Consider the following 22,640-nt stretch of genomic DNA (forward strand, 5'->3'; position numbering starts at 1 on the left):
GGATAGGGACTTGGAGTGAATTAGATCGACTTTCTGTTCTGACTTTTCTCTAAACACGCAATGCCGACACTGCAGTGCGCGTCGGGATTCTCCAGTTTTTCTTGGCGTTCGATCGAGTGGTGGACATAGTGAGAATAAAAGATGTGCTTCCGGGTACTTTGTAAAAATTACTGATGATATTCGGCATCTTACCAGTCCCCGCACCTTGTGAACAAGTAACAATAATTCATGTGCACTTGGGGGTAGCTCCATGAGTTGTCACCACATGATAGCTTCTGTGTTATTCATTGTTCGAGCTGTAAGCTGTAACATTGAATCAAGGAGGCGTCAACTTCTCACATCTCACGAGCCTGAATGATCCTCGAACAGAAACGTGTCTGAAGCATCTTGAGTGAATGATTGCGCGATAAGAGCAATTAGGGCGCTTGATATCGATATCAGGGTCAACTTGTGTCGATTTGAAGAGTTCCGAGTCGTCCTGGACTCCTGCGGCTCCATTACTAGACGACCCACATACGATATCTGCTGCGACGCTAGAGATATATCCTGAGAGGTATTCCCAGTTCGGTGATCAGGTCTAAGCTCCAACCGGAAATGCGCGAACGTGCGCTCACCTGTTTTGCAAACTTAACTCGGTCAGAATCCTGTGCATCCTCAACCTTCTCCTGGTGAGAGCAACGGCCCGTAGATTCCACAAAATGCTATAATCGTCCTACGGACTTGACCGATAAGGCGAACGGTCATCAGCGGAATATGTCAAAAAATGATTAGGGCCACAGAAGGTTTCCGCAGAAATGCCGGCGGTAAGATATGTCACCAATCGCATAGTATGAACGTGCGCCAACAAAGGACAGCGGATGTCGCCGTTCAGACACCAATCTGATGATGACAGGTGACAGTAGAGGTGGGTGGGAGCAACAGTGTCGTAGACGAATCAGGTTTGAAGGTTCCGAGGGACGTTTAAACACATAAGTTACATAGGTCCAGGGACTTCAACGCTCCTGTAAGCAGATTCGTGAGATAACATCCCTGGCTGTGGTCGCAAAATGCATTTTTTTTAAATTTGCAGAGAAGTAGCTGATGTAGCGCGTCAAGAAACAATTTGAGTGCCACGAAACGCTCCTGACAGTGATAGCGGTTGAATGAAGAGTTACTTTTCGTTCTTCGAGCGTTTTTGACGAAGCACGTGATGGGGAATCACAGGACCAAACAAAGTTGAAAAAAAAAAGTCGAACAATATTGACTGTTGACAGCCACTTTGACAAGCATGGTGAGTGTCCTGCCTGTGGCAGCTTGCAGATTGTTCTCCTGATAATGCCATTCAAACAGGGTCTATCCTTCCTGAGTCAGCCTGTAAACCCCCTCGCCACGTGCAACTGGAACGTCGTACTTTCGCCAGTTTTCTCATTCGGTATTCCTCATGGGAAGAGCGGAGGCGGGCTGCCATACAGGGGGTGCTGAACAGTCGCAACTATCGCGACCTAGCCTGGTAGGCCTGACATTCATAGGGTGGGTGATGCTCCGTTTCGCCCTATGCTTCCACTTCACCATGCAGGATGAGATTTCCCAATTTTCAGTTATCCCTGTCTTAATGCTTTTGTCGAGACCTTGAAAATCTGACCTTTCCTCTTTCCCAAATCTATTCGAAAAGAGCAGTTGACAAATCATATCCTACCAGGTGACATTGTCCGTCAACAGTACACACCATGATGCGAATGTCAGAAACTACTTTCATTCGACCACCAAAAAGTCCGCGGTCTTCTCTGTGAGTTGCTCTATTTCCGTTTGACTCCCCCCACCACAAGATGAGATTTCCAATCTTTTCAGTTATCCCTGTCTTAATATTAATGCTATGTCGAGACCTTGAAAATCTGACCTCTTTGTTATTGTTTTAACCTTTTTCGACCGGCAACTTATTTCGTTTCTTTCCTTTAGGTGGTCTGAATATAAATGATGCTGCGTTGTCCAAACAATGTGAACACCACGCGGCTTGGTTTCTGGTTACACGTCCTCGCACCTCCATCCTGTCTTGATTGAACATTCCATCCCGGTGGCACCGCAGCACGTGTTTGAGGCCCAGGGAATCCTAACGTGTATGAATGCTTCCTCCAGGGTGCCAACGTCGTGTGTTTCATGATCAATGAACGTGTGGCGATGCTCTTGCACTATTGTCACCAATCTTCCATTCAGCCTGTCCACACAAACGACGGTCGAACCCAGCTGTTTAAGGTTAGGCGACTCTCGAACAAACAGGGGCATGGTCACTGACCTTTTCCTCGCTCCCTGTTCAGGCTAGTATCCTTGACTGCCAGCCATAACGAGGCTTTCATTTCGTAGCGCTCGCGGTTTTAGACGGACCACGATCTGTCTCGACATTGCCGATATGCATCTATCAGCATAGCCCACTAGTCCTTAATAAACATTAAGCTCAAAAACCCTGAGGTCGTCGATACCCACCGATTTAGCATCAGCCTTCTGCAACGTACTCCATGCCTCCTGAACTAAACGTCGCAGGCTTGGCCCGGACAACGCGCAAGACTATAGAGCGTCTAGCACCGTTTTCTCAGATGCGACTGCCCTCGTATGTACCTGCTTATTCGACTCCGGCTTAGAATCCTTACGATTAACTAGGTCATCGTCCGACTCCGAGGCACCTGCAGCAGCAGCAGCAATCACGTCCAAAATTTCTTCCAAGATTCTAGCCTATATCGAAATCTTAGACTCAAGCATGCTCGCCGCACAAATTGCGTTCCACCTCGCCAGTGAGGGCCTGGTACTTTCCACGTCTCCCCAGGACCAAGAGTGGGAAGTCGACTCTGAGGGGACAATTGAGCGTATGCGTGCCAAAGCTGAGCGAGGGCTAGAGGAAGCGCGGAAAGTAGAGAGAGTGACGAGAGATGTGCCACAAGAATTCTACAAGGTTCGTCTGGCATTTCATTTGACGTTCGTTTTGACCAACGACTAATGTGGGTCTGCTCAGATTGCTGCTCTTACTAAAGATAAAACTACTATTGTCCTCTTGCCACCCGACCCCGTACATCGTGAGTCTTGTCCCTCCCTTCCTCTCTTCCTCCCCTACACTGAGGTGCTGACATGCTTCTGTCCACAACAGCCCCAACCCTCCGGAAGGCTCTAAAAGATGTCGGGACTGACCTCGTTGCGAATCTCAACCTTTTGTCGGAGCTCTCCCAGCGAGCGTCGGAGACCGCGGCATGGTGGTCGTGGGTCCGAGACGACCTCCTTTCAAGCAACTCCGTCCTTCTCTCTTCCCCTTCAACGCAATGGAAACCCATCAAAAATGATTGGCAGGAATATTACAACATTGTTTGTCATTTCCCGCTCTTCCCCCGCAGCCTGTCCTTGCTGACTGACGTACACGACATAGATCAACTCGGCACATGGCCGATTCCCTGACCTTTTGTCCTCATCACGCGCGGCATGGCAGTCGGTGGCTGTGAAAACGAGGGATGCCTCGCCTTTAGCGTCTGCTGCTGCTAGCACGGCGACTTTACATATGGAACGTGATACGCCGAAGCTGACGAAGAGACGTTCTGGGGAGCTGAAGACGCTGATGCAAAGACTGATTCCGGGTCGCAACCAAGAGAAGGAGAGTGGGGTTAATGATGACGTTGGAGGACGGGAGAAAGAGCCGCAGTTGAGGACGAAGGGTCAGATGCTTCTGGATGGGCTTCGACATTTGGGGTGCCATGGTTGCATTATTGTCTAGACATTGGTATCATCAGATCAGAGTACGCCGGCCTTCTTACTTTAATCGCTTCTTAATGTCTATCGTTATTACTATCACGATGAAGTGGTCTCTCTTGGAACACGCAAACATCTAAGTAGTCCCCATTCCTCGGCCTGTAGACATTGCAATTGGTGTAATGATCTTGAGCACTTGCAGCCGTATTGGCCAGGTGAGGTTGTGGTGAAACGAGGGCATGCACCTTACTTGAACTTGGTTCCAAACATTCCCAGCGTCACGACGGTCAACACCACGTAAACAGTCCCTCCAACGAGGGTGGTATGTCATTCGGTTCAAGTAGTAAGTAAGGCAGTCATGAGTCAAGGACAACGCTACCGAAACCTCTCCTCAAATCTGCCGAATAGAATGGCCGAAAGGGCCACCACCTGGCTAACATCCAACAGCGTCTACAAATCGCAGCCCAAATCAGCTCAATCAAGACAAAGAAAAGAAACGACATACATCCGCCAATTCATTAGGAAGCCCATTCAGCGCCAACGAACTCCACCTCGCCAGGCCGGGGAGAAGACCCGCCAGCCGTATCCGGACTTCCCCCTCCTCCTCCTCCCCAGGAATCGTCCCATCCTCCACCGTAGCCGTAGCCGTATCAACAAACACGTTCTTCTCCAACCCTACAAACAACACCTGCGTCGCTCTGTCCAAACACGTCTCCAAGACAGAGGCAAAGTCAGGTGAAGAGATAATACCCCGCGTTTCTTCTATGAGCGCGGTGAACCCCGGGTCTTGGTCTTGGATGTGTGTGGGAGGGAGGAGGAAGTCGGATGGGTGCGTGGTGGTGAGGGATGGGATGACAGCGGGTGAAGCGGTGAAGTGGTGCGTTATTTGGGAGGAGGTTGAGGACGTGTATGAGGCGTGCAGGGGGAAGCCGCCTTGGATTAGGACGTGGTGTGTTGTTTCGGGGGTTGGTGGGAGGAGGGTTGATAGGAATCTGAGAAGGGAGGTTAGATGATGGGTGAGGAGAGTAGGGGGGAAGCCAACATACGTTGTTCGGCGCTCATTGCCTTCAAAAGTAATTTCGTGTTCGATCCTTCTACGAACGTCGCGGATGAGGTGATGTAGATCCAGCAGCGATAGTTTCGTTTTCAGAGATACCCTATCGCGAAGATCGTCAACCAGACACCGCGGTAAGAAACTGCAATGGACATACCCATCAAACACCTCCTCCACACCCCTCCTCACCCGTTCGCCGACGTCCTTCCACCCAACGTGCAGAAGCCACCAGCTGAGTGTGAGGTACTTGTTCTCGAGCTCCTCGTTGATCTGGTATTCGTCTACTTCCTCCTCTCTCACATTGACGCCCGATATCAAGTCCTCCAACCCCTTACTGCCACCTAGCAGAATATTACTCATAGTAAACTCCGATGCGAGCTGCTCCCGAAGGCGCTCGTCGTGCTCTTGTTGATAAACGGAGTGTATATACTTGGACCGGGCGAGGAGGGTGAGTTGGATGGTGGTGAAGAGGCAGAGGAGGGTTGTTGAGTATAACGTCGTTAGTGTGCGGGTGATCGCTGTTGGTGTGTTAGATTGGGAATGTGGACGGTTAAAGAAAGGCTACGCACTTAGGATCTTCGTTTCGTTCCATAGCTCGGCTTTCGTGCGTGAATCCCCAGAGTCAGATACAACAGAAGGACTGATGAAGCTTTCAGACTTGGTTGATTGAGCAAAGTCGCAAGAGGAGAGACGCGGAAAGCACATACTAAGGCTGAACCATCCACAGAGGCCGCCTCCCCATTCACACTCGAGCCATTGGTCGTCACTGACGCAGAAAGTGGTGACCTCATCCCTGCCGGCGAACCGTCTCGGGGTGGAGAGGACACCGCTGACGATGACTCTACCCAGCTCGACGACGAGTTCTCTCCCCGTTGGGCGGCGGGACCTCCTTCCGACCGTGTTTCGTGCTCATGGACCATCTCAATGCTCGATGCCAAACTCGACGGCGGCCGTTGTTGCAATTGTCGTGAATTGCGCGCCTTTGATCTATTCTGCAGCTCCTTCGTCAGATATTCTACGTCCATCTCTTCTAGCACTTGTTCTGCGAGGGTCGGCAGCATCGCGAGGACCGTGTACGACACATCTTCCTGCGTTTGCCGGAATCTACGTTTCAAACTATTGCCTTCTCGTCAGTTTTGTTCATAAAGTATACCACAAAAGATACGTACCAGTCTCTAGAACTTCTTTCCTCCTCTATTTTATGCCTCACCTCCTCCAGCCGTTCCGTGATGTATGTTTTGGTGAGATATAGACCCCCGACGAAGCCAGCCGTAGTTGAGAGCCCTTTTCTGTGGTTGTAAACATAATTTTTTGCAAAATCTAGCATATTTCAGCGCTGATGGTCGTCGTGGAATGAGAATGGATGTGCTCGTGAAAACCAAGGCCCCGTCACGTGCTTGATGAAGGAATGTGATCATTTTGAATTCATTACAACTAGAGGTTGACTTCGTCAACAAAACCTCGCTTCTGTATTGTAAATACATTAGTAAGAGTTCTTAGTACACCCTCAGCTTCACCCAGCGAAAAAACTTCCAAAATGTTTGAATTGAACTCGACCATTTTCCTCAACATAAACCTCATTTTTAATCTTATCCTTTTATTTTTTGTTTCTTCATGAGAACTCCGTTGGAGCATTGAAGTTGAATATCTAGGTTGTCGATGGAGGCCGCTGCTCGTCGTCCGGCCTTCGGCCGACTCCTCGCAGCGGCAACGAGCAGTGTTATCAACTGTAAGCATATAGTGAAGTCATATTATTTGCACCATGTTTGTGGAAGAGTGAGATGTTTGTTCCAATCTTGAACAATATGACCTCCAGCAAGTCCTATTATTTGCGCCATGTTTGCGGAAGAGTGACATGTTTGGTTTGCTTAGAAATATGAAGCTGGGAGACCTAGCTAAAGCGAGGTGACTCAGAATTATCTTTGGTAGATTTTGGAACCTCAATCTGGTAAGAGTAACTGCCATCTTGAAATACGATTTCTCGCTGACATACACGCTTTCAAACTTCGTGGCAAAGAATCACCAAAAAGAACCACACGCATCATAAACATTTATCAAGTGAGTCGATTTCGAGCTCTCAGGTACGCACTGACAACTCAATTCGAGATCGTGTCAAGCTACCCTAGTACATCCACCACCAACCCTTGCGCCCGCAACACCCGCACTTGGGGTAAATCCGAAATTTTCTTAACAACTTGATCGTAGCCGCGAATTGAGACCGCTTCGAGTTTAGCAACTTTACTGGCATTGGTATATCTAGCATCGAGCATAGCCAAGAATCTATCACTATCGAGCGTGATTGGGCCGGTGTAGTGAACGAGCTAGAGATTTGGCAGAAGGAAACTCTCCGAGTCTGTGCATCCGGCACGTGAATGTAGCGCATCAATGAATATATTGGAGAACGGAGGGGCCTGCTTGGAGTTGTACAGAACCAGCTCGGAAAGATGTGGTAATCCCAAAAGAAACGACACCATTTCTTCCTCCGAGAATATGTAGCCGATGAAGGAGAAGCGCGTTATAGTTTCCGCACAGCTCGAGCGGAAGACGAGGGTACGGAAGGACTTGAAAGAACCTTGGCTGATCTCAGGGAAAAACACGTCCAAGTCCTCGAAACAGTTTTCGTCGAGAGCATTGACATAAAGCGATTTAAGGCTGTCGGGCTTGACGACCGTAAGCGGTGTAGTAGTAGGCTCGTGTTCTATACAGTCTTGCTCGTTCAGCACGAGATTCACAAGGCTTGAGCATCGCTTGAGAGTGTCCAGGAAGTCCTGCATGCGATATCCTTTGATATGAAGGGTTCTCACCTGGTCCCAGGGAAGCGTCGCTAGCTGCATTTGATATAAACCAATGAGAGTGACCGAATGAAGCCGAGGTGCATGCACAATCACTGGAAAATCTGAGCAACCTTCAAGATCGCATCTAAGCGTGAGCCGTTCAAGAATAGGCGTTCAGCCAGTCAGGCAGAAGGTGCAACGATGTGTTTGGAGTGTCGATATCAGCGGAGCGCCATTGTCCGGAGTGCGCAAGCAGAAAAGAGAGGACCGAGTTGTCATCTGGGGGATCCTCCCACCGCGGGTCGTGTTCTTCGCGAGTTGCAATCGTTATGGATAACGGTTGTTTCCTTGCCCGCAATAGCCAATCACTATGAGCCTTTTTCACCCCTGCGCATTGGGAGCATCTGTCACCACTGGCGCACTATAGCTTGGTCTGCATCCGAACTCTGGAGCTCTGTTACGGTGGGCTTGGAAGTCTCAAGGGAGGCTACGAAAAAGCAGGAAGACCTCCTCAGTCCCCGCTGCAAGCGGAGTGGAAAATCATTGTTACAAGCTTGATTGGAAGACGCGCGAAAGGGACTCGGGCATTCAACTGGCGTTTGACCGCCACGCTGTGGTTCGTCAGGTTAGCCATGCAGTCAAGGTGTGCCTTGATAAGATCGTCGAGCTCCACGACTTTCGCTTCTAGTTTTACCCTTTCTTCTTCCAGAGGCGTTTCCGAGTTTTTGGACCTATGTGCTGTCAGCGCGTGCCTAACCACTTGGTTCATCATAGACAACTCACTTCTTTACGGATCTAGTATCGTCCATACCCATAAAAGCCTATGGGGAGTACCAGCGCAGTCGGATTGAGGAGCTAAGATGGGGGGAAAGCTTGATGTGCAGAAAAGGCCTGATAGTGTTTCCGTTTTAAGCTCGAGAACAACAATGTGGTGGACTCTGGCCTCTGAAAATCTGTGTCCACCGAAATAGAAGGCAACGACAAGGACCAAGCGAAGCGGCGTGGAGACTTGGAATGTTTTCTGACCACATGCTTTGACCTTGCCTTGACCTTGCCTTGCCGTAGTATTGCCACGAGTGGCAGCGACTCGAGTACAAGTAACGGCCGCCCTCGCGTCTGAACTGTGCCTAAATCCAGTTTTTCGAATGCCTTGGTGGCCTCCAAGGGGGGTCCGGAGGGCGACACTTGTACCTTACGCCGCCGGAGGGGACGTGGCGGGTCCGGATTTGAACTTCACCTGACGTCATGAAAGAGGAGATTTTCGACAGAGACCGTGGCTGGTACCAGTGTCGATTGATAGCATGCGGCCTTAATTCATTCCTTCGCGTACGGACTTCGTTTCCTGTACAGAGCAGGTCAATGACGCAGTGAATTTCAGTATTGTGTTGCCTACGGTGGAAGATCTTGGAGGAGCAGCGCCACCAACGGTTTAAATTGCCTGTAGCAAAGTTCTGGCAAAGAGGGCGGCCCGTATAATTGTTTCGTCTACATAGTATCACCCTTAGTTCCGCATGTAACTTCGAGACGGTTTACTTTTGTGGTTTGCCATGATGTTTCTTGAAGAGTGTCAGTGTGGCCCGTGCGCTCTCCTGGCCATCATTCCTCTCTGAGTCAGAGTGAGTCTCATCATTTGCGCTAGGTTATTTCCAGTGAAGACTGACTATGAGCATCAACAGCAAATCCACAGTAACCTCCGTCAAACCAATTGGGCGTAGTGCTTGCGTCGTGACTATAAGAAATTAAGAATCAAGAACGGGGCAACAACAACCCAACAACCTCCACGGTATATACAGTGGATCCGTTGTGCTGGCGGTGCTGGCGGGGTTTGTGAAGGGTGCGAGACTGGGGTACTCAAGGGGTACTTGAAGTTGGATTGTGGAGGAGAGACTAGAGCTTGACTAGAGCCATTGGTGCGTAACTTTTTCCACTTTTCTCTTGTGTTTATAGTTCGACCATTCGTTTGCCCTTTTGCCTCAACGTGCCGTGGCTCCTCATTCTTCCCCTTCTTTCCACATTCCCCCAGTAAAACGCTAACGATTCTACACCCACAGAAATCGATTGACCTCGACGTCGATACAGACGTACCACCATGAATGATGAAACTACCTTATCTTTTGAGTTTCGCCTGTATCCACCAACACACTAGGACCGAGCACCTACAGCAGGGAATGGGTTTTCTGGTGTCTGCTTAGGACTAACTAACACTACACACCCACGCGCCCGCCTGTCGACACCCCACTCCGCTGAATGGGCTCTTCCATCTCGGTGTAAACACGCCCTCGGCAGGACCTCTACAACGTACAGAAGCGATTCTGTAATAGACGGGTGACCCCTACCAAATCCACCCGAAGCTGAAGTTGGTATTCAAGAAGCCAATGCTTGTACTCGAGTACCCTAGTGCCACGTTTCGTCCTGCCTCCCCGTATATCAGCGCGAATGAGTCGCTCGGGTATGATATGCAGAACCGTTCGGGCAGGGTATGGATGTGGACGCGGTGCGCTGAAGTTTCAGGTGGACAGGGACATGGTACTCTCCACCCCAAGTCCGCTTGAGAATTCGCCCTCTTCGCACACTACGAGAAGCGTCCGGAGATGCATGGCCACTTCTCCCTTCCATGTTGACCCCATCTCTTTCAGGCCCCCTCCTTTTGAACCCTCGCGTGCCGGAATAATTCAGACTCCCACACGCACTGGGCTTTAGACTCCAATTCCCACCGAGGTTCAGCCTGGATGGACACTTCCCCTTCCCCTTCCCTCGCCCTCTCTCGCTGCGATTTCCTCCTCTTCTGCAGTTCTGAGTGCATACCCCGCCCCAACTTCCGTTCCTTTCTCTGCCCTAGACTCCCTTCCTCATCTTCCATCTCTCCCATCTCCTTTTGACGCTCCCACTCCCCTTTTGTCATCGACCTCTTTCTCCCCCCAGCCACTTCCTTCTCTTTTCACCCTCTTCCTCTTTTGTCCCTTCCTTCTTCCACGCGGACCACGCCAAGTACTTACCCCAAAATCAATCAAACCTGACCTTATGTGTCCATGGCATGGGATGCTACATACGATTGATGTCGAATGTTCGGCTTGAGGAGATGCACCTCAGCATCGTCGTTCCCTAGTCAAGCAACGTGAGCAATTACAGCTCACGCACCTCCGCCCTTCTCGCAGGATTGTATCACGGTTGAGGCTCTGGGTTTGGGTGCCTCGATATCTCCAACACGAAGACTGAAACAGTGCCCAAGCCCAAGAACACACTATCCCGCCCGTTATTTCGCCTCCACGACCTTGACATCACCCCCTCTGACACCATCTTAACGCCCAAAGAATACAAAGGAGGCAAGCTGTGGTGATTGCTCAACGATAGTTCCCCATGCAGGTTTCTAATGGGATACGGGGATTCAAGGTCGTCGCGAAGGTGACAGATCTTGCGTATACGATCTGGAGACGGGGGTTGAGTACCTTGGACACGGGAGCTGGGTATCCGCATGCGGGGGCTGGGTTTTCGGATGCGGGGGAGGTGGAGTGAGGACATGGCGGCTAGGCAAGCAGCCGTTGGTTGGTGGAGGAGAGATGACAGCTTGGCATATGATGGGGGAGGGGATTTTGGTTTGAGCGGGTTGGGGATGGGGTCAAACTCAAACCAACTGGGGTGTCGTCGTGGTCATGTACGCAATTCGCTTTTCCTTATTGAGGTACGACTGAGCCTCACCAGCGTTCCACAGGCTCGCATTCACCATTGTCGCCTTTACTAAATTACTCTTGACTCGTTTTTGGATGGGAACCAAGAAATTTCCCTTTTTAGGTGTTGCATATTGTTGCAGACGGAACTTCCAAAAATATACCGATCAAGGTTTATTGAACATTCTGGCGCCTATCCATCAGCTATGGAATTTACAAGTCAGCCGCCAGTTTTATCTGTCTTCGTCGCTGACTGTTCTTTGTTAGACCCTCCCTTGATCATCGACGACGGGCCCCAAGCGATTCTCTTGAAACGCTGCGTCTCCGACTACGACAAAGTCGACCAAACCTGTCTCACCAATAACTACCTCAACGCCTATTCTGACACCTACGGGTTGCGCAGTGGAGGGCGACGGTTTCGTGACGGTGGACATAGGTTTTCTTTGAAGGAACAGAGATACCCACTTCTGTAAGTTGAACTGCGACCATGCACCTTCCATACCTTACTAAGTTTCAAGCAACATACAGGAAACATGAATCCCTTTCGCGTTCGACCATCCCCGGTAGCCCCGGTCTTCAACTCCGTTGACTGCACCGCAATCACCGACCCCACGTACTTGGAACAGAGGCTCGTTTTCGCGCTAGATGATTACAAGAATCACGTCGAGAATATCCGCACCGAACAACTCAACTGGGCTAATTCAAGACTGCCGTTTCTAAAGGATGCTATTGACGCCCCCCTGCTTGCGAAGGCTCAGCGGATCATCAAGCATAAGGAGTGGACGCCACGCTACGAGCCTTTTGGAGAAAAGCGATACGAACCGGGCCGACCTCAGGATGCCCTCCACGAGATACGCGACGTCATCCTCCTCCACGCAGCACCACTATTCGCGTACTCATCTACATCCAGGGTTCGAGAGCAGATCACTAACCATGGGTTACACGTCAGTGGAGGAGCAGAGCGGATATACCAACACCAGCGAGGCATTTTTCCCGTGGGTCCGTATGGGACTACGATTCCGCCCTACCGGCAGGATATTAGTCAGGCTGCCATGCGTCGGGAATTCTTTGACGTCGAGTCATCCCTCCCTTCCATTGGCACTGGTCCGGCTGTGATCCAAAACCCGATTCCTACCAATTCCTGGATCATGTTCATCCCGACTACCGGCTTCTCACCAAAAGGCCACCTTGTTTTTAGTCGGCTCGATGTTGGTTTCCGAGAAACATTTGAGCATTATGCTCTCGCAACACCTCACCTTTCCCCCGGCGCCTTCCTCCCTTATGATATAGTTGCCTTTGGTAACACCCTGATTCCAGAGGAGATTCCAGGTACCCAGATTGTTCGCGCCAACACTGGTGAATTACGCGTCTCCATCACAACAACCCCGGAACCACCTCTCGCTCTATATGAAGGTCAGATTGGAACGATGATGTAGCATTGGATGTCCATGAGGCTGATGTGTGTTTGGTTTGGGACTTGATTCATCTTTGCCTGTTACGTATACCGCTCCGTTGTCTACTAGTTTTTTTTCGTTCCATTCTATGCCATTGGGGCGAAGCCCTATGCCGGAATTTGCGTAAAAAGAGTGTCTACGCGTGGGTCCAACCAATATGTGGGGATCTACTAATCTGAAAGCATGGGTCTGCAAATGCGACGCGCAAAAGGGTAATATCGCAGCGGTGGCCTGTAGTGTAATAGTTTGGACGTATGTAAGATATGATAGGGCATTTAGTGTAGTGCGAATTTATGTTGAGTAATGTATGGGAGAGGGAATATAAAAATAAGAGAAAGAAAGAGGAAACGGAAAGGAGAGGGTGAAAGGGGAAAAGGGGAAAAAGGGGAGAGAGGGGGGGAGGGTCATTGAAGCAAGTCATGCTGCAACAGATATACTGTACTAGTGCCACTATTTCGACCAAGTGTTCACGATTTTTGGAAATTTTTCACGCCGAGATGGCCGAAAAATTTTCTTTTGATTTAAGACGAATAAAAAAAAATAGTTTTTTTGTCGATGTGATGTGTGACGTGAACACTTGGTCGAAATAGTACAGTAATCAGATTCAAGGGTGGATTCTTTGCAATTGCAAGTTTAGTTTGTGGTATTCCAGGACCTGTGAAAGTCATGTCGAATGACTGATCCCTGTGCGGACAAAATTTTGGAAATTTCACACAAATGTATGAGCCAGATGTGCGGACAAAAATGGCCCAAAATTTGATAGCTGATCCAGTCCGGACAAAAATTAGTTGATATCGGTAAATACCCAAATAGTTGTGAGCTTATACATGAAAAGCGCTGGCAAAGGAATGAGTCAGGTAAGTGATACTTCAAGTACTTATTGCTGCTATCTTGAATGCATGCCTTTGAGCACATGTGTAGCCATCAATTTTGAGCAAAATCTCAGGGACACGCCCTCCAGAGTCCATATGTGAGATTTGCTCTGTTGATGTAGTTCAATCTGTGCTAATACCAAGTGGGGAGATTTCCTTCTTCATGTGACTGTACTATGCTTCATAGGATTCTGAAGATTTCAAAGGAGGTTCTCAAATTGAGGTTTCCATAACCTAATTCTTCTAGATGTGTTCTTGTAGAGTATAGGAGACTATGGTGGGTTTGGCTGTTATCTCTGTATTGTTGGGGAGGGGTTTCAGAGGTAATTTGACTCTGCGAGTTCTCAGCGCAAGGATTATTCTATGGCAGAGGTGGCAAGTACAATCTCTCAGGTTGGTTTGCAGAGAAAATGGTTCCAGAGGGGGGAGCAAAATGGAATGATCCTCTAACTCCCCCTGGTACTAGTATCATAGAGGTTATTGTTGTTTGGGAAGAGGGATTTGCATAGAAGGAGTGTTCAGATTGGGGGGAAGTTGGAGGATGTAATAGTTCAGAGAGGGTGGGGTAGGAGATGGGTACAGAAGATAGGTTTAGGCAAGATTCTAGAGATTTGCACTGTTGAGTGCAGGGAGTTTCTTGGATAGTATAAGTTCCAGCCATTGTATCAGTGGGTGATCCTTGATATTCAGTTAGGATCTGTCCTATTCCTTAGATAGGGTGAGAGGCAGGAGAATGGTCAACATATATACCACTGGTAGTTACTAGACTGGAAGGGGATGAGATCTATATAGAGTCATTGTACAGAGTTAGGTCTGGAAGAGTAAGCATATGGAGCTAAGTCTGAGAAGCTTGGAGGCATGGAGTTAAGTCTGTTGGAGATGAAGATAGCATAGGCTTCAGAGTTGGAGACTTGAGGATATGCAAGATGAGTGAGACACTAAGTGAAGTGTTAGTGTGTCAGATACATGATAACTCAGTGTATGGTGGATTTGGCATTGGAGTTGAAGTCTGAGGCAAGTTAGTAGAGATAATGCAGATGAGAGGCTGAGATGAGAGGACAAAGGAACAAGACAGAAGTTAACTTTAATATCAAGGATGAGGTTACTTGGTACATGTGAGGAGTATTTATATGAGTCATAGAGAGTAAAGTCTGTGAAAAAGGGAGAAGGGGTTGGTAATGTCAGTACAAGGTAGAACAATAGAGGGAACAAGGGCCATGAGGAAGTATCATGGAGAGGGAGACAATAAGTAAGGAAGTGTGGAGTTGGAGTTGGGACTTATTGTGAAGAGGGTTGCCAAGGCGGAGAACAGGAGGCTTGGTGAGGCAAAGAACAATAGGCGCTTGTTCTATTTAGAGTTGTCATGCTCAGAGTTGCATACACGTGTTCGGTGTGGGTTTGCCAGAATACAAGGTCGGATTTGGTTTGGCATTGTAGTCCAAGAAGTAAGGTTGGCATGGGTTGGTCATATGAGGTAGAGGGTCACAAGGATGGTTTGTGACACAAGGAGAAACTTCGCAGAATTCAGAACCCTCAGAACACGACCAAGCCCCTGAGGATTCAATGAGAAAAGTATCTCCAGATGAGGAACCTGAAGCTTTTGGTCCAAAAACCAGAGTTGCCAGATCTGACAACATACCCTTCTGAAAAAATGGAGGAATGGCTAGATGTAGGCTCCCTTCCAGAACACTCAAAGGAAAGAGCTTGGGACATGTTGAAATGGCCCCAACGAGCATTGAGTTTTGATGGTTGATTCTTCAAGGAGTCATCTAGAGAAACAGTACTTAGTAAGGTAGAGGAAATGCATACTCATCCAATGTCAGCTGACATGACTTTGGTGTAAGATCTAAGTTTTGGCACATGTGTCAAGTAGTTCCTGCCATAGATCATGTGTCCATAATTGATTTCTCTTCACTGATGTCTTTTAACTATACTGTAACTAGCACTGCACATGTATTAAAATTCTGCTTCTAAGATAATTCAACAGCTGCAGTCTGGATGATTTTCTTGGAGCCACATATTTAAAAAGAGTGTTTTTGGAAATGTAGTACAGATAGTGTTTGGAAGTTAGGTTAGTTAACCAGAAAATAACCGAGACTGGACTGGACCATAACCAATCAAGACCGCAAAAATTACCTAACCGATCCTAACCATAACCACAGTCCAGTTAGCAGTTAGTTGTCATCTCAAAATATTCAAGACCACACAACAACCAGTTAGGACTGGTTATAACCAGTCTTTGTGTCCCAAAGTTATACACAAATATTCCCCTGCATAAACAATTTCTAACAACCCCAAAATCTTTTTTTTTGGTTGAGAATTGACATATTTATGGTTAACTGAAATTTACATGACTTATTCAGTCATCACAGGTGTGACATTAATACAACCATGGCAACCATTCTCTTTCTCCTCATTACCCTCGTCCAAGTGGTCAAACCCCTGGCGAATGCCCATGGGCCAAGCCAGGGCTCAACACATGCATCCACCACTACCTCCTTGACCTTGAGTGACCCACATCGCACCAGAGGCCTGGCTCTCCCCTCCAATGAGGGATGTAGGCCACATTTTCACATTTCCACAAGCTCAGTGTAGGGGTGCATAGGAAATAGCAAGGGAACCCAGCCAGGTACAATCTCCATAACCACTACCAGTTGCTGATATGTCACCCACCCAGAGACCACTGCTCTGTATCATGTCCCAAGTCAACAAGTTGACCTTGAACACTACACAACCTATCGATGACCAACCCCAAACCCTTGTCCACCTCATAGAACCAGCATGCCATGACCACCACAACCAATGCCACCCTCCTTTATATTCAATGTCAACCTCACCACAGCCAAGCCAGCCTGTCCAGCCCACCACATCACAGCTTGGTGGTTTGACCCACATCAATTCACGCTATTTCAACTAAGCAGTGTCCATCGCCTACAGCTGTCACCTGGCCTCTGGCCTCTCCTCTCCAACAAGGGATGTAGGCTCTCACTTTTCACATTTCTGAAAGTTCTGTAGGGAATGGGTGGCATCTTCACTCAACATGAGCCTCCTTGTTTGGTTTGCCAACCTCACCACTGCCCTACCCTCTCTTCCCTGTCCAGCTAACCACATCACAGGTTGACATTGACCCAGCCACGTCGACCCTGTCTAGAACGAATGCCTTTGGGCCTCTTGCAACATGCACAGTAACAAGGAGTTTGGGAACAATGGGTGATGGGAGGGGAGAGAGTCTCCCATCCTCGTTTGGGCCATACTCATATGATGCAGGGCTGTATTTGCACAACAAACAAGGAGAATTTCCCCTCGTTCATCCACTCTTGGCTGAACCAGCTTGTTCATCTGCAAGGTGGTGTTTCACCCATGCGCTGCCTTGCCTTCATCATGCAAGCCAAACTTCTTTTTTACATAGAATTATAATATTATTTTAGTGATGGCCATGAAAATAACTGGTTAGGACCGGTTGTATAACTGGTACCTAACTGCCACTAACTGACTATAACTGGTTTGTCATGGTCCAGTCCAGTTAATTTGGGTTTCAGGGAAAACACTAACCAGTCTTGGTCTCAGTTAGAGCCCCTGAGGGCCCAATAACCAGACTGGACCAGACTTTCAAACACTAAGTACAGATTTCTTTCATTTGTCACACTTTATTATATTTGGTCATGTGATGTTGGATGAGTATGTATTTCCTCTACCTAACCTAGTAGACCAAGGGGTATGTCAGAATTTGCTGAGGGACATGACATAGGGGGGGAGGGGGATGGCAAGCAAGCCTTAAATGATTTTTTTTTGACACCTTTAAAAGTCTAACACCAAGGCTTTTGGCCATTTTTGAGCCCTTCTGACATCATTGTCATGCAGCTCGAGTCATTCTGGTAATTGATAGGCTAACTATGTTGAATATAACTTATCAGTTCATCGTAAGGAGAGTGAAACTAGCAGAACGAAATATGGAAGGAGGGATAAGTACAAGGAATTATGGTTTTGAGATAATAAGGCAAAGATATTGATTTTCATGGGTTCTGGGTGGTGAAAGTTACATGCAGGAGTGCCTCTGGGCTTTGCTCCAGATTTTCGTGGCAAGTCTGATGGAGACTGTGTACCATAGTGTTTGGAAGTCCGGTCTCGTGACCGGAAAAAGACCATAACCAGACCGGACCAAGACCGCAAAAGACCGGACCTGCGGTTATGGTCTTTTATTTTTGAAATGTAAAGACTGCAAAAAAACCGGTTAACGTGAACCGGTCTTGACCGGTTTGGACCGGTCTTTTGTAGCCCCTTAAATACCCTTTAAAACGCACCCAAGAACGTATGATTTGGTAAAAAAACGAGAGAGATATGAATTAAAATGTAAATTATTTTTGGGAATAATAGATGTAACAGACTTATTTTATAGAAGCACCAATTCTTAACGGAATTTAACGTTCTTGGGCTCGTTTTGAAGCTATTAGAAATGTTAATAAATTTACCGATTAATAATTTTAAAATATTGGCCTAAAGACCGGTTATAAACCGGTTAAAACCGATGCAGACCGAAACCGGTCTATAGACTGCAAAAAACCGCGGTCTGCGGTCTTTTTGCGGTCCGGTCTGGTCTTTTGACTTCTGGGGAAAAGGTAGACCGGTTACGGTTACAGTTAACACCCCTGGGCATCAAAAAACCGGACCGAACTAGTGTTGCTGCAGCTCTGGCTCAAAGTCGGCTGAAGCCAGGAGCTGAGCCGAGTTTAGCCGAAGCCCAGCCAGAACTGCCGAGTGATGACTCCCACAGCTCGGCTAATTCCAGCTCCGGCTAAGAAGCCAGCTGGAGCTGGCTAAGCCGGTCATAAATAGTGATCGTTTAAGTTCATTCGTTCAGTCATCTCAAGACTCATGGGTCTTGCAATGAGGTCAATAGTATACGCGTTGCCATCAAGATATGCATAAAATACACAAGAAAAGTCTCTCTAAGGTATTTAAATTTTATCTAAGGTGTTTCATCGCCAGGTGTCTCGGGTCACTACCAGTAGATTAGTGGCAATTTTGACATCAACCTTTCTCAAAAGTGTTGTTGATATCAAAACCGAGCAGCCACAGACCTCTTCACCAAACTCCTTAATCCTAAACTGTAACCCCCTATGTGGGCTGTCAAACGCAGTAACGACTTGGCCTTTACACTCCGGCCGTTCAGGTATTAAGTATGGAAATGGCACTTCAACCTAGTCTGGGCCTTATGGTAAGGTCAACATAGGCGTAAAAATAATGGTCACGTTTTGTTCCCACGGACCGCGTCGTGTTGTAAATTAGTTGTGCTTCATCGACGATTATACGCGTTTTCCCTGGTAATAATGCCTGAAACACCTGTAACCAAAAAGTCTACATTCAAATCTGCAGAGGGGTGGGCCCTCTCCCTCCAAATCCAACAGAAACACCTCCCATCTGGTCCACATGACTACTAACTTCAGGGTATTACCTCACTGCTTGACGTAAACAACCTCCTTGCAATCTCAGCAATGGGATTGGGAAAAGCTGCATATATATACATGGTTATGCATGCCATTCTTGCTATTCTGGAGGATCCTACCCTTTGTCCGACCACGAAATTCCCTCCAATCCAGCCATTCTTGCCATATATCCAACAACTGCACTTGAGGAAGACCAGGTACTGGCTCTTCATACCTCTACAAGCTGACAGGGACAGCGAAGAAGGAATTGGAGAAAATGAGCTTTCAGAAACTCCATTGTAGTTCCAGAATGGGGTAGGAGTGATTGGTGCAACAATATTTTGTTGATGAGGTGTCTCAGGTGGGACTGTGGCCGGTTCCACGCACATTGAGCAAAGGAAACTTCGAAATTATAACCTCTATTTCCGTTTGACCTCCAGGCGCGTCGCGCGAAGCAATCACATGACATCTTTTCATGTTGCAAAAGCGAACCGTGGGAATAAATATTGTGGGAAATAATCTACGCCCATGTTGCGGGCGCGTTTGAAAGCAGACTCCATATGAAATTGATCGACTATCATCAACTTCATATCGGAGTCTGACATCAGGAGACTAACTTCAACCACTTTGTAACCAAGTTGAACCTTGACCACATCTCCGACCACTCCCTTGAACTCCCCGCACTTATCTTCGTGCTGGCCATTATGGAAATTAGGGTTGGTATTGATGAGACAAAGGCTCAGTCTCATGTTGGCAAAGCAGCCATCTTTGAGCCAATACGGAGAAGAGGCTGCCACAATTGCGTCAGTATCTATTGACTTTGAATCAGAATCAGAAACATAATTACCATCATCACCACGGCAGGGGGTTTGTGAGCTTGGGTTCCAAGCTGGGGTCATTGGGATATCTTCCGAGTTAGGAAGCGGAGTAGATGGCCCTGCAATGGCCAGAGTCTGCAGAAGGAAAGCAGCGGGATATGTGACTGAGGGTTGCGGATCCGGCAAGGGGTAACCAGGGAACAAAAAGCCTGCCAGAGTACCAGGCGGAGGCGCTGGTTCAAGTGGGTAAGTAAAATCGGTGAGAACCTCTCGAGGCCTGGGGGCCTGAAGCCTTTCGTCAGCGCTGGAAGCTGATTAGCATCGATTTCAAAAAATAAGATAAGGGGCTTGCATGATGCGTAGAGAACTGATGTCAAAAACTTGTGGGCTTTGGAGGCGCGCCTCGAGCTCGACCAAGACCCTTTTTTCACCAACCGTGCTTTTTATTCTGCCTCGGTAACCTCTAAAATCCCCCTTGGTGACCATTACTTGTTTTCCTACAAGATGACTATTGGAGTCCCCCTTCATGACACGCTTTTGTGCATCTGTGAAGGGAGCTTTTAAATCCGAGGACTCTGTTCTGAAGACAAAGGGGGAGGTGAAGAACTGGACAATCCCCGGAGATACCTCTATCTAAAGGATGACAGAATGTTAGAAGAAGTATTATATAATAAAAAGCAAGACATTTACCTCTGTACTGGTCCTGTCATTAAAGACGCACACATAGTCGTCGTCTCCATTCACCACCCAACCCGTAACACCTTCGTGGTCTCCTGAAAGAATGCGGACTTCGTCCCCTACTTTGAGATCTTTTCGAAGGGATGAAAAGGGTACGGTAGTTGTTACATCCTCCATCATTAAAGAGATGACGGCTTCGTTTTTCGTTATATCCTTAATCGTTCCAAAAAGCCCCCTCGAATCTCCGTGAGTGATTTTCACCCCATCGCCTATCCGAAGGATCCTGGCTGACATTCTTGCCATCATGTGCTGTCGGACGTTGAGAGGAATGTCCGAGCAGGTGCTAAAAAGTTCGAATTCCCTCGATGTCGGTACTACATCTTCTGCGGTGTACCAATCCGTGTCGACTTCCGAGAAATATGCATATCCGTCAGCATCGTACAATACTCCGCAGAATAAAGACAAGCTGTTGCGCTCTTGAAAGGCCCAACAAAACCGTTGCTTCGCCAGTGTTGGATTGAAGAGAGCTTGGCGAGGCCGCCCTGGCGCTGAAGCTCTTCTATTTAGCTTGCGATCGGGCTTGTAGGTCGCTGCGAACTCGTCGTCCGTCTCATCATTTCTTTCCTCATATGCGATAAGCCGGCTTCCTTTGACTTTGGCGGCAGGTGGGTCATAATCAATGTGTGGTACCACAAGGAGGTTGACGAGCAAGGTGGAATGAGTGCGAACCTCCTGAATGAAGGCGAGATCTCCTTTGTAGATCCCACGGTGCAGTTGAACCCATGAATGAGGCTTTGGCCGAAAGGTATCCGGAACATTGAAGATGGAGGGGTCAGGATCGGGTATGTGGAAAGTCTTCGAGAGCATCACGTTGGGTATGCCATTACAGACTTGTCGAATCATCTCCTCCGAACCACCTTCAAAAAACACTCTACCAGGTAGAGCTTTCCAGCTGAAGACCACTGGGGGTCGAAACCGTGCAGGAAACCTAGGGTCCATGAGCCGCCGATGGACTCGACAGACTATCCGCTCCTCATATCCAGGCTAAGTAGAAAGTCATTACAAACATGAGCTTCAAAGATTGGATTAGTGTTACCTTGACAAGCACCACCAATAAAGACACCTTTCCAATATCTTGAACGTCTTCTTCCGCAATACGTTGATGAGCCGTGACGCGCTCGAGAAAGCTTTCCCAAAACGTGTCGTCATTGGATGGCATCAACGCTTCGCAAAGAAGGTTGCGGTGTGCATCTCCTGAGATCGACTCATCAATGTCTTCATCGTCGTTGATAAGATCACCTTGAAAATAATTAGAAGTCTACTAACTATCATTAGAAATGTATGATACACACTTTCGTTGCCGTCATTCTCATCATCGGTTTCCGCCTCTGATACTTCAGCTTCGAGATCTAAGAATTGAAGAGCTTGCGGCGTCTATTGCGTGATTAGCTTGCTAAGAAATCTCACAAGAATAAAGAGAACTTGCCTCGAGTTTTCTACGTTTTGTTGGTCTCTCAGTGTATTCTGCTTCCATGATGATTTCCTGGTATTTCTATTACATTAGAGTCATCTAGAGTTCATTTACTAGCACGCACAAACATTTCTAAAAGCTATTTACTCTACAAACTACACAGATGGTGCACGAAGATGGGAAAGAAGCTTGAAATGGTTTGCGGGCTGTTTATGTTTGGTTGACTTTAGGGCCAGTTGCTTTCCATCACGTGGGCACCGCTGTTCGCCGAAAAGGACAGCCATGGCGGCGTTCTGTCGTGGGCTGAATAAAAGAAGTTATTAGTTTAGTTACAATGAGATAGGTAGGCATTGAAGGCGTACCTGTTGTCCTTGTTGTAATCAATGATGATGTTCTACACGTAATAAATGGGAGGGGGAACTTATTGTGCTTTGTATTTGTGACAACGCATTTTAATTATATAGGTACAATGATATAATATATAAACATAACTAACATATGAGAAGTTCTACATACGAGAGGGTTTACATACGGCGGGGGGGTCTACATACGGGAGGGGCTATGTACATACACATACGGGAGGGTCTACATATGAGGAGGGATGGGAGAGTGGAGAAGAAAAGCGAAGAATGTTCCAGTGCTATATATCCCAGGCACTTTAGGGCCGCTTTTGATTTAGGGCAGGCATAGAACGTTGAGGGCAGGCATGGAACGTTAAGGGCAGGCGTA

The 22,640-nt window shown here is 47.8% G+C and overlaps 4 protein-coding genes across 4 annotated transcripts; 2 read left to right on the forward strand and 2 right to left on the reverse strand.

Moving 5' to 3' along the window:
• Positions 1-794: 794 nt before the first annotated feature.
• On the forward strand, positions 795-3,302 carry LACBIDRAFT_330573 (uncharacterized protein; the record flags this gene model as incomplete). The annotated part of the gene is made up of 11 exons (XM_001884825.1): positions 795-803; positions 829-904; positions 982-1,003; positions 1,254-1,270; positions 1,330-1,489; positions 1,699-1,765; positions 2,113-2,229; positions 2,466-2,581; positions 2,632-2,920; positions 2,981-3,041; positions 3,193-3,302. The coding sequence occupies 11 exons, from the start codon at positions 795-797 to the stop codon at positions 3,300-3,302; spliced, it is 1,044 nt and encodes a 347-aa protein (XP_001884860.1).
• A 775-nt stretch (positions 3,303-4,077) lies between these two features.
• LACBIDRAFT_304499 (uncharacterized protein) lies at positions 4,078-6,174 on the reverse strand (the record flags this gene model as incomplete). The annotated part of the gene is made up of 8 exons (XM_001884924.1): positions 4,078-4,152; positions 4,208-4,694; positions 4,749-4,859; positions 4,914-5,274; positions 5,326-5,413; positions 5,464-5,872; positions 5,926-6,076; positions 6,126-6,174. The coding sequence occupies 8 exons, from the start codon at positions 6,172-6,174 to the stop codon at positions 4,078-4,080; spliced, it is 1,731 nt and encodes a 576-aa protein (XP_001884959.1).
• A 903-nt stretch (positions 6,175-7,077) lies between these two features.
• LACBIDRAFT_330575 (uncharacterized protein) lies at positions 7,078-10,146 on the reverse strand (the record flags this gene model as incomplete). Its single annotated transcript, XM_001884925.1, has 9 exons — positions 7,078-7,560; positions 7,953-8,051; positions 8,225-8,282; positions 8,314-8,351; positions 8,468-8,657; positions 9,064-9,136; positions 9,192-9,259; positions 9,833-9,881; positions 9,996-10,146. 9 exons carry the CDS (start codon positions 10,144-10,146, stop codon positions 7,078-7,080), a joined length of 1,209 nt encoding a protein of 402 aa, XP_001884960.1.
• Positions 10,147-11,180: 1,034 nt separating this feature from the next.
• Positions 11,181-12,823, forward strand: LACBIDRAFT_330576 (uncharacterized protein; the record flags this gene model as incomplete). The annotated part of the gene is made up of 5 exons (XM_001884826.1): positions 11,181-11,209; positions 11,368-11,664; positions 11,707-12,608; positions 12,632-12,654; positions 12,719-12,823. 5 exons carry the CDS (start codon positions 11,181-11,183, stop codon positions 12,821-12,823), a joined length of 1,356 nt encoding a protein of 451 aa, XP_001884861.1.
• Between the last annotated feature and the right edge of the window lie 9,817 nt (positions 12,824-22,640).

This window comes from Laccaria bicolor, genomic scaffold, assembly GCF_000143565.1.
Source record: "Laccaria bicolor S238N-H82 LACBIscaffold_28 genomic scaffold, whole genome shotgun sequence".
In the NCBI taxonomy this organism is placed as follows: Eukaryota; Fungi; Basidiomycota; class Agaricomycetes; order Agaricales; family Hydnangiaceae; genus Laccaria; species Laccaria bicolor.